Here is a 12728-nt window from a genome sequence, read left to right as displayed (position 1 = left end):
GTTCTTGGGAAAGCTTTGATTGAAAACTACAAGATCTCCCTCTTGGCTAAGTGATTAGCGTATGCGCGTTTGGTGTTAGAGACCCGGGTTCGATTCCTGGCGGGAGCTGATGTAGTTCGGATTCCACGTCTCATATAGCCTTGCTGCTGAAAGGGAGGCTAAACTAAAATCAACTCAACTAAAAACTACATCAAACAAACAAAAATATGATAAGAACAAGTGCAGCCCAAGAAATCGTACGATCGCTCCGTGGAGAGACACTAGAGGAGTGTGTTCATCAAACGACGAGTATCGCTGATGCTCCGAGGAAAAGAGGTATATGCCACATGTGAAAGGGAACAGACAACAAAAGTAAGAGCAAATACAGTTTGTGAAACAAATATATCTGTAAAAGACATTCCAATCGGATCTGTGAGCAATGTCAAAAGCAGTAAAATGGATGTTCACGTTTCAAGTAGCATAAAAGAAAATTTTATGGATTTTGTTAACAGGAATGCATGACCTAATCTAACCAAAAGAAACCTAAATAAAACCTGCTTGCAGCAGAACATTGTAAGTCAAAACATATATATATATATATATATATATATATATATATATATATATATATATATATATATATATATATATATATATATATATATATATATATATATATATATATGTATGTATGTGTGTGTGTGTGTGTGAGTGTGAGAGAGAGAGAGGCAGAAAGGCTTCGAGTTGCGAAAATGGGCATCGAGTGAACCGGAAGTGCTAGAAGCCATACGTCTCATATGCGCGAAGTGTGTGTGCCTTTGAAGTTCAACGATGACACCACCATCAAGACCCTCGGAGTGCAGTGGTCACTAATCAGTGACGAGTTTAGATTTAATACTTCTCCCCCTTTCAGCGTGATGTGTGAACCAAGCGCATGATATTATCTGAGATCGCCAAAATCTCCAATCCACTTGGTTTTCTTTCACCGGTAACCATCAAGGCGAAGGTGCTTCTGCAGTCGTTGTGGAAGGAACTGTCCCTATTAGGAGGCAAAAGTTGAACGGTGTATCATGCCTCCCAACACTCAAAAATGTCAAATAATTGGCTTTTCGGATGCCAGCGAGCAAGCTTATGCTGCAGTGGCGTGTTTGCAGGCCGAGCTTTCAAATGGAACGGTCAGTGCGCAGCTAATTGCTGCAAAAACAAAGGTGGCTCCAATTAAAACTGTTTCTCTCCCTCGATTGGAGTTGTGCGCTGCATTGTTGTTGGCGAAGTTGCTCAATGCAATCTCAAATGCCCTTGTGTTTGAGGTGCAAGAGGTAGAGGCATTTACCGGTTCACGGGTTGTGTTGGCATGGATTACTTCTTCCCCTGACAAATGGAAAACATTTATGGCGAATCGTGTCGCGGAAAAACAAAAAACAGCTCGTGCAGCGGAATGGGGTTTTGTAGACGGCTTGCTAAACCCTGCTAATTGTGCCTCCAGGGGTGTGAACCCTTGTGAATTAGTGTGTCATTCATTGTGGTGGAACGGTCCCAGCTAGTTGCACGATCTAGTGTTGCCAACGGCCGCGGAACTACCTCCCATATCTGACAACGTAATGGAAGAAAGGAAAAAGCGTGTCAGTGCTATGTGCGCAGTTACGGTGGAGGATATCACTAGCCGTTATTCATCTCGGCTCCTCTGCGCAAAGTGAAACGCGTTGTAGCCTGGTGTCGCCGCTCTGTCTACAACTGCAGAAACCCCCTCCAGAAGCTTCAAGGCGCATTAACAACAGAAGAGCTGGAAGATTCTTTAATGCGTTTAGTGAAAAGTTCAAAAGCAAGCATTTCCTGAGAAACTGCAATGTTTCAAAAATCACCATAAACAAAAAGCATCCGGTTTTATCGCCAAAACAACATAAGCTTACAGAGCTTTATATCAAAGGAGCACCTCAATACGCTCCACGGGGGTCCTCAGCTAGTTTTGTCCATTCTTCGCCAAAGATTCTGGGTTGTTGATGTGAGAAATTTAGTAAGAAACATAATTCGAAAATGTGTAAGGTGTCATCGGTTCGAGGCCAGAACAGAAACTCAAATTATGGGACCGTTACCCCAGGCTCGTGTAAACCCTAGTAGATCCTTTTCTCAGGTGTAGATTATGCGGGACCACTGTTATTTAAAAACAGTCACGGGAGAAGCCGAATGAAATACAAAGCATATATTGCTCTTTTCGTATGTTTTGCAACTAAAGCAATACACCTCGAGCTAGTGTCGGACGCAAGCGGTGCGTCATTTTTAACGACGTTAAAACGCTTTGTATCTCGGAGAGGGCTCCCTTGTGATATGTATAGTGATTGCGGCAAGAATTTTGTAGAAGCCAATAAGGAACTCAGACCTGATCAAACAATGTGCATACGAAGGACAGCCAGCTGACTTCGTCCTACCTGAGCGAAAAGGGCATAAGATGGCATTTCAATTCCCCCTCTACCCCTCATTTTGGTGGTTTGTGGAAGATTGGTGTATGTAGTGTGAAACATCTTAAAAGAATTGTGGGTAATGCAACTGTGAGCTATGAGGAGATGAATACCATCTTGACCCAGATTGAAGAGATTTTTAATTCACGTCCGCTTATCTGAAGAACCTAATTACCTATGTGCTCTAACACCGGCACATTTCCTTATAGGAGAACCGATGCTTGCTGTTCCGACACAAGATCTCACCTTGTCGACAATATCCCACCTGAAGAAATGGCAATTAGTGCAGCGAATGGTACAACACTTTTGGCAGCGCTGGTCTCAAGAGTATTTATCTCGCCTACAGCAGAAGCCAAAGTGGTGGACCCGACGTGATAACCTCAAAGAAGGAGACTTGGCGCTATTAAAGGAACCTCATCTCCCCCCTCTTCAGTGGAGGCTGGGTCGTGTCAAGGACATCCATAGTGGCAGTGATGGACTTAAGAACATAAGAACAGCTGCTGGGGATTTGAGGAGCCCCATTCTGTAGCTCTCTCGTTTATCGTTTGATGCAAATAGATAGATACACTCGTGCATTCAAGTATCAACTTTTCATATTGTGTTTATCATACTCTTATTCATATTTAGTGTATTTTCTTGTTTATTTGTATATTTTATATATATATATATATATATATATATATATATATATATATATATATATATATATATATATATATATATATATATATATAGTTGTTTTCTATTTTGTTGTATTACATATCTCGTTTTAATATTCATATTCTTGAAACACCATTATTTCAAGGTGGGGGCTATGTTCGGGCCGATCGCCCTTCCTTGAAGATCTGGTCCTTAAATAGTATGTTTCCCCTCCTGCAGAGGGCTCCGGGGTTCACTTTTGTCAACCCTCCGAATTTATTTATTTTGGGCGGACAAGGGTATGTTTGAAAAGGAGCCGTTAAACCAGTGGCTTTTGAGTATGCGCGTCTCTATGATGTGAGAGAGAGAGACGCGACTTTTTTTTTTTTTTTTTCGAGTGAAAAATTATCTATCTAAAAACATGAAGAAACTTGCGAACAATTCAAAATTGAGAACAGCAGATAATAGAGCATATCGTTTTACATATTCAACTTTTATTCCTTCTTTAGCTGTATAATTTTGCTACTATTATTAATTAAAGCTTTAAAATGACAAACGGTCGTTTGGTGAGAAGCTTATATACGTACAGAACCAGAACAATATCAATAGGTTTCGCAATCGAAAGCAACTTCTGACCTCTTATCTACTTAACGTAGTATTGAAATCAGTGTCATAATTCTGACAACTTTTACTTGAGATTCTACATCTCAATAGTCGAAAGTTAATGTTGGAAATATAAATGTTAAAAAATATTCTGTATCAATACATTATTTACATGCTCCAACATTTTTCTCTCAACTGATGTATTATTATTATTACGGTATTAGGAACTGTAGTATTTCTTCCACTTACAGTAACGTAAGAACTGGCAACCCAATCTTGTCCAAATTTCAATTTTGTAATCGAATATAATAGTGTCCTCTGAAACCGTGCCTAATATATTTGTTTCATATTAAATATTACAGGGTATAATGTATTATTATATTAACGCACAAAAAAAAAAAGTTTTTTTTTTTTTTTTTTTTTTTTTTTTTTTTTTAAACTGGCTACATCCCGCTATAACTTGAATATTCTGCACAGCTTTCAGTCTTTCCAATGCTAATGAAAAAATATATAGGAAATCACGACGAAAAAATTACAGAGGTTTCGTGAAGCTGTGAAAAGGGAACACTTCAATTATCCAATAGGTAGAAATAAATAAATAAATAAAAAAAAAAATCACATGGAAATTACACCAATTGTTATATGAACATACATTCCACTCTAAATATAACTTAATAGGTAATTATCTCGTAGCAAAATTTTATACGAGTTTCTTAGTTTTTGTATGTAGCTCACTAGACGCAACGACCATAAGAAAAGTGTAAAAAGGATTGTATTAGAAAAATCAGTATTTGTAAGTATACGTCTCCAAGATCTAAATGAAATGTACATTAAATCTAAAATGTAAACATTCTATAGCTGGCGTTTTTAAGGTAAGATTTAACTATGTGTAACATATTCTACAATTATTTGCCTACAATTAGTGCAGAAAGTATTGATACACCTAAATAAATTATTTACAAGTCTTTACTCCATCACTACCATCACTACTCCATTGAACTTTTTAATGAATATGACGAAACTAGTTTATTTTTTGTTCCATTTTGTATGTGTATGAATACTTTTTGCGCTAACTGTATATTGTTTGGTGTAATTATCTTTAGACAATAAGTAGAAAAGGACGAAAGACAGAAGAGTCTCCATCCAATCACCCTACTTCGAAGAGGGAAGGCCCTTCAACCACCCACTTTATTTCCTTATGTTATTTTCACAAGTGGAAGTAGCAATGCCACAAAAATATAGGTGGTTTCGTTAAAATATACGAGTTTATAGGAAGAGACGCAAACATATAGGAAAAAAAGGAAATATAGGAGCATTGGAAAGCCTGAGCTTTAGAACATACTTTCAGAAGAACTACAAAACATACCCCCTCCCCCCTGAAATTATATATATACCGAGTGTTCTAAAAAATGGCGCCCACGGACAACAGAGGTCAGAATAAAGCGTATTATTCAGGTCAAAATAAAGCGAAAATGCATTATAATGGTACACCTTGCCAGGCCTCCTTCAGCCGTTATAGGAAATCAGAAATTCACTATATAGCAACGCTGCAGATTAACTTGGAACCATTAGCGTTGCTGTACGAATCCATCAAGCGGTTACATCGATTGTTACGTTAATAACTGGAGCCAGTGTCTGTTGACTTGTACTGCCATCTGGAAAGAATCAATGTAACTATTTCATTGATTGGTATATCTTTTGTGGTTCTCCAGATGAGGACCCGAAAAGTATACAAGTTTATATATATATATATATATATATATATATATATATATATATGGGTGATTCCACGAAAAAGGGAAATTTTCTGTCACGGGCATTTCTTCAAACTACTACTAAAAAGAATCACCTCATTTTTATTTTGTTTGGTAGTAACCGTCACAAAGTAGGTATGCCATGTATAACAGTTTGCAAATATAACACGAAACATACGTAAAAAATTAATTATTACCCAATTTCTCAACACCGTGGGCTGTCACAGACTACAGTTGACTGATTTTACTCAATAAATTACAACTGAAGTCGCAAATCAAACATCATTTAATGGTAATTAAATGGAAGAGAACACTTCAATGTTTCGGTTTTGTGGAAAGTAAACCTTTATAACGATTATTTTCGAAAGCTTGACTATGCGTCGTTTCTGTCACCTCTATTTGGTCTCAACTCCATGGCATGAAAAAAAATTGTCATTGCTCTCAACAGATAGCATGGTCGTCCACATTGACAACACCCACAAGAAGACAAGGCAGATATGTTTAACTGGAGAACAGAAAAAGTTGTGTGCATGTGTTAAAAGCTATAGGAAAAATATTTTTGTGTGTGGAAAGCAGGTGCGTATATTAATTGGTACTCAACACCATGGTATTTATTACTGAATGTATTTGTATGGTATATACCTTCTTTCCCTTGAGGAACCTGCGCTTTAAGGTAGGAAATTCGTACACAATTACTCACGTGTACTGGTTAAAAAGTGGGCCGGTAAAGATAAATTATATTCGATTTTCTCAACTCCATGTCCATCTGAAAACTAAGGAATCCACGGTGTTGAGACAAGTTCACGGAGTTGATAATCCTATAGTGTTTGTTATGCTCATGCTCTTCCAAATATTTGTTCTTTCAATATATTGATAGAAATAAAGCTCGTTCATGGTCTAGTGACTAGTATGCTCGTCTTTCGTGCGTGGTTCTGGGTTTGTTTCCCGGTGGAAGCTCAAAAATTAATGGTGTTTACTTCGCACAGTGAGGCAATTGAAAAACTCATTTGAGTAGAGATGTACTGAAATCTGATCGCGCAGACCATCGCAACGGTCGTAGGAGCCGACACGCTGACCACGTGTCATTCACACTCAAAGGCCGGCTGGTGGGTCCTAGCCCATTTAAGGAGTGTTTCGCGGAAGTTCAGATTTGGTGCTGTAAGGTAACCGGAGGTAAAACTTCAGTCAAGTCAAGATGGATGGTATCTGTTTTTAACTTATTGACGTCTCAATCTTATGATCAGCTAATTGTTTTCTTTTCAGGGATTGTCGAAGAGTCTGAGAGCAATGTAATGTACGGACAGTCAATTTTATGACGCGGATCGGGAGGAATTTCTCGTGGCCTACTAAACCTGACGTTTAAAAAGCGTTGGCAGTTGTCATTCTGTGTAGACTAGAACAGCCCCTCCCTGTTTCCTCAAGACATTTCCTTCATTGGAGTGGAAAATGAGGGCTACTTAACAAAGAACATCGAATTATCCAAAGAAAACAGAAATGATGCGTGCCTTACACTGTCATTTAGTGTGCATTATACAGGGCATTTCAAAACAATACCGACAACGTTTGGGAGGTAATTCCTAACACCAACTGCACGGTGATTCCTAACACCAACGGTATTGCACTTTCGATCTGTTGACTTGATCACACAGAGAAGACAGACGGTTTACATAAGCTCAGAAAACAAATGAAGTAGACAATAAACAGGTTTAATGACTACTTCATCTGTTCCGTAAGCTTATGTGAAAAGTTTGTCCTCTCCATATGATAGTCAACATATTGAAAGCGCAATAATTTTTCAATATTCGATAAGTGTATGTGTATTTCTTTTTTTCTTATTTACGTCACATATTCATATATATATACTCAATTTTGGAACCTTCATTAAATATATTTTCATATGTTTGCAGTATTTTCTGGAGTATTTTTGTATAACAAATTACGTGTCATCTAGTTTGTTAGAATTTTATTCAACATAAGGAGAATAATTCTAACTTACAAAAACTATTGGAAAATTATTTCAATTTTTATGTAAATTATAAGCTTAATCACTTATAAACCAAAACTTATCACCCAGATGTATCACGTTTCTCAACTCCACAGCAATTTTCAACTCCGTGTTAACTAATCTCAACTCCGTGACCTATGGTCTCAACTCCGTGGGTGCTGAAAAGTTTATTATTTTTTATTTATTACACCAATAACGATTCAGCTCTGCTGAACACCTAATTAACATGGACTTAGTAGTAGTAAGTGCATGTGATATTTTTATCGAAATAGGCGACCATCAACGGAACAAAAAATTTCCAAGTGAAAATTTCCCTTTTTCGTGGAATCACCCATATATATATATATATATATATATATATATATATATATATATACAGAGTGAATCAAAAGTCTGGACACGGTGGAATAAATCGAGAACTTCGAATCGAAAAACCAAAAAACACGTGTTTAGTAATATTAAAAAATCTATCTGATGAAACCAAACTCGACCCTCTAGACCCACCCCTGGGGGCTGGGGTGGGGTCAACTTTGAAATTTCAAATGGAAACCCCAATTTTAGATTGCAGATTTGGATTCTACGGCCAAAACTATGTAAGGTTTCATCAACACTTTTCCGTCGATGCATTATATGGCGCCATAATCGGCGAAAGTAAATTAACTGTTTGGGGTGAAAAAGAAAGACATTTTGCTGTTAGACCGAGAATTGTTACCAACAGATCCGTCACCGTTAACGACCTGCCACTTATAAACGAATCGCTCAGATGAACGTCGCTTTAACATGTGAATGAACGAACGAGCAATGCCATCCCAATGTTGCAATCCCATGTCACGTCCCACTAAACGTGTTATAATTCACACATCCATACGTTGCATGTGAGAAGAGAAAACAATAATGAAACGAATAACACACACACACACACACACTCACACACAGGTATCACTTCTTGTACAAATGCTCCACTATAATGCCCAAATTACAGGTTACGCCTATAACCTTTGTCATGTCTATCCCGAACGAAAGTTCGATCAACGTACTTAAGAGGACTCCATGCCACGAAAATGAAATGAAATTTTTGAGTTTTAGGTCCCACGATTTTGCCGGTTAGGCTAAAGGAGACGGTGATTATGAGAGAGATGAATGAAATGGTGGAATTAAGAAAGTAAGAGGAAACGGGAGATCCCGAGAAAACCGACGCACACGGTGTTTGTCCACCACAAAGTTCATTTGGCGGGAGCAGGTTTTGAACCCAGGACCCCAAGCCCCAGAGGTGAACGCTCTACCACTGAGCCACCGTGGCCCCATCCATGCCACGAAATTAAGGTGGTACCATACATATGTATTGAAATGTGTACTCTGTTCACACAATGTTCTTTAGTGATAACTTCTTTAGTTTTGAAATTATATTGGAACGACAGACTAGTCTTGTCTAGGGTCCGATATGATCAATTTATTGATGACACATTAATAATGTCGTATTTACGATTTTGTTTCGGGAGGGGCTTTGCTAACTTTCGGGGGGGGGGGGCTTTGCCTGGAAATGTGAAAATTCTGCAAGATATTTCATTTACTTTACTATACTAAGTAAGATTTCGAGGGGGGGGCTTCAGCCCGGAAGCCACCCCCCTAAATACGACAAAGCATATTATAGATATTTAAAAATTAAAGGATGAAAGGATTAAAAATAAAAATAAAACATACTACTACAGACTACTACCCTTTACAGACTACTACTACTATCACTACTACTACTACTACTAATGCTACAATTACTACTACTACAACTAATGCTACAATTCCTATTACTACTACTACTACTAGTAGATAATAATATAATATACTATAATAATAATAATAATAATGAGAAGAAGAGAAAGAAGTAGTAAAGAAAGAATTCAATAATAATTTCACCCATCTGAAACTCTGCGAGACTGCGAGCAGTCTCGTGAGTCGCAGTCCGACTATTCGCAAAAGTCAGGCGAAATGATGGCGAAAATCATGATGCCGTCGCTTCGGGGGACGACGTCGTGCCACTGCTGGGCCAAGACAACCGTCTGTCTCATAGCTGCCGTTCCTGAACAGCGGCGGGGCCGTCACGGTGTTCGCTGCCAAGCCGACAAATAGGCAGCCGCCTTTAAACCAGCACTAGCACATCCTTTTCGCTGCTGTCACCCAATAATCGACGACGGTCGGACAAACTTCGTCGGCAATTGTTCATGGGGAACGTCTCCGTTCCAAAACCTAATAGAGGTTCGGATCTCACTTTCAACTGTAGGTCCCATCTCTCGCGTCCCGCTGCGGAAAAGGAACGATAAACACCCTAACAAACCCAAAAGTCACACATTTTCTTTTGTTTTTTGATCACATGTATACTTCTTTCATCACGTCCACAGCATTGAAGCTAATTAAAGTTCATATAGGAAGTTCTCCTGATTTCGCCATTACAGCGCCACGTCACACAGCGACAACGATGTTTCGACTAAATCTTATACAGGTTTGTGCGCAGAATCCGACTCTGCAATAAGAAATAAAAGCTTCCATTTCAAATCTTTCAGCTAACCCCACCTAGCGGTATGGTGCGGAATCGTGTTTGGTACCATTGAATAACTTTGTTGATCCGACGCGTATTTCTCAAAATACTGCACCTTGTACAGACGGTCGGAGCTAATATCAAGCTCATAAACGAAGAGGGGTGCATCTAATTTCGCCGATTACATCATGATATCACACATCGACGAAAAAGTTTTGATTATACCTTATATTATTTGAGATGCAGTCTCCAAATCTTCAATAAAACATTGGAGTTCCCATTTGAAAAATCAATGCCCCCCACTCCTTTCCAGAAGGTGGGGGCGGAGTGTTGCGTTTGATGATATCGGATAGCTTCTTGAAACATATTAAATACGTTTTTTTGCGTATCTATGATCAGAAGTGTATTTCTCCAGTTACTCTACCGTGGCCAAACTTTTGGTTCACCCGTTATTTCAAACATAAATTAGCTTGACAGTTACAGGCTATTTTTGATAATTTCACACCATTCGAACATTTGCACGTTATAGGGCCAATTCTACACTATCTTGATATCTTTTAATCGTCAGATAACACAACACTGGTCGCAGTGGTCATGTGTTATTTTGTGTAAGATGAGATCTACTACCGCGACAAGGTTGGATCATTCCGATAATTTATCTTTATCAGAGAATGGTACAATCGACCCTAATGAATGTCATATTTTAGCGATTAGAAAACAGTTATATCAATACATTTTCATCTTAGACACAGAAGTCAAAAAACACCATAGTGCAATAAGCAGATACTTCAATAGCCATACTTTTCTTCAATTTTCCTTTTACTTTTGTTTTATTTTTTGTCCTCTACTCGCCGCTTTTGAATTTTCTGGTTTGCAACACTGATACTGCCCGAAGCCCGAATGAAGAAGGTGTGCCCTTCTCTGTGTCTTCTGTCTGTGAGTAGTGTGCTTCTATCCAGTGACAAGAAGGAACAGAGAAGTGAACCAGTGACACTGAACGAGAACAGAGCTCGGAAATACAACCAAGCTCATGAACGAAATGGGAGTATTTAGGGGCCATTTATTTCCCCCGATTACTGCGCCATGTTATGCATCGACGGAAAAGTGTTGATGAAATTTTACATAGTTTGGGCCGTAGAATCCAAATCTGCAATCAAAAGTTGGGGTTTCCATTAGAAATTTAAAAATTGACCCCACTCCAACCCCCAGGGGGTGGGTCTAGAGGATCAAGTTTGGTTTCATCAGATAATTTTTTTAATTTTACTAAACACGCGTTTTTTGATTTTTCGATCCGAAGTTAAGTTCTCGATTTATTCCACCGTGTCCAGACTTTTGATTCACTCTGTAAATATATATATATATATATATATATATATATATATATATATATATATATATAAAACCAAAATTTGTTGAATAAAGTCTGTTTCGCATAATGTAATATTGCAAATAAACTTACACAGTTTAAAAGTAAGTTCCTTTGCTTAAAAAGCAAGACATAACCGGTTGTGTTAGGGCAAATGGTTTCTTAATTACGCTTTAACGAAAAATGGAGCAAAAATTCGGCAAATTACCCCTATTTCTAAGGGTTAAAGACGAACTTTAAGGCGATTTTTGACCTTTCGGGAAAACTAATGTTATGCACGTTATTAGTACTACCCAACGATATTAAAAAAGAAATCAGATAAACATAAAATTCGTGAAAATTTGTTATCCAGTGTTATTATTAGGGTATACGGAATTGTAGTAGTAATCTCTTCTACTTATAGTAATATGACAGCCTTAAACAGGTAATGTAGTTTAGTCCAAATTACAATCTTCAAATCGATAATGGAGTTTTATAAAACCGTTCCTAGTATCATTATTTCCAATGAATTATTGTTGGCTTTAGTATTTAATCATATCAATGATCCAATGTTCATGTCATTATGTACAATTCAATCTAAATGCAGACAATTCCGCAAGAAAGTACAAAAAACCTGGAACTAATATTTCAGTCTTTTTTTCCAACACCAACCTTTGTTTCAACACATCTATATTTAAGGAAACAATTGACATAATTATTACTATTAATGTTCCAAATATTTCAAATTGTTGTGAAGTAGTAATAAATTTAAGAAGCTATAAATTCAAAGCTGTTCTTCTATTTTATTATGGTTATATATTTTATTTAAAAAAATAAAAATTAAGGCTTTCAATATTTACCTTAAATAAATATTTTCTTCTTATACATTGTGCAATATTTTACTGCAACAGTTTCAAGAACATGCACTATGTCGGAAGAACTAATTAAGTATCTACGTTACAACTAATATACTTGCTTCTTACCTTCCATCTAAGCCTCGCACTGCATCTTCAGCATCACGAGGATCTTCATACTCTACAAAAGCAAAGCCAGGGGGATTTCTAGCAACCCATACATTACGAAGCGGACCATAATACGAAAATGCTTCTTCCAATTCTTGTTTCGAAGCTCCAGATCCTGTTGAACATAACACAACATTACAATGCTAACAATGAGGTAACAACCACTAATCCTAGTTTCTTTTTAAGTACAGCAGTTTAAACTAGTCATTTCCAACTTATTATGCGTGATGTCCCTGCTTGCTGCTCCCACTCTCACCAAAATACACAGAAAAATAAAGTTGGATGGCAAACCCTCGGTTGATTTTTAAAAAATCCAACACTAATAGTGTTTTCAATGGTTTCTAAACCCATTTTTTTCTTTTTTGTTCAACGTCCCACTATTCTTCTTTTTAGGT

At 37.5% G+C, this 12728-nt stretch overlaps 1 protein-coding gene across 2 annotated transcripts in view; it reads right to left on the bottom strand.

The window, feature by feature from the left end:
- LOC145686170 (serine/arginine-rich splicing factor 7-like) overlaps positions 1-12728 on the bottom strand; it is a 56119-nt gene that overhangs the window by 29540 nt on the left and 13851 nt on the right. For both annotated transcript variants that reach the window (XM_081759187.1, XM_081759188.1), the window contains exon 3: positions 12295-12448. In XM_081759187.1, coding sequence (XP_081615313.1) covers positions 12295-12448 — 154 coding nt within the window. The remainder of the gene's footprint in view (positions 1-12294; positions 12449-12728) is intronic.

The sequence above is a fragment of the Thermobia domestica genome, chromosome 5 (genome assembly GCF_964235325.1).
Source record: "Thermobia domestica chromosome 5, izTheDome1.hap1.1, whole genome shotgun sequence".
NCBI lineage: Eukaryota > Metazoa > Arthropoda > Insecta > Zygentoma > Lepismatidae > Thermobia > Thermobia domestica.
This window is presented reverse-complemented; position numbering and strand designations above follow the sequence as displayed.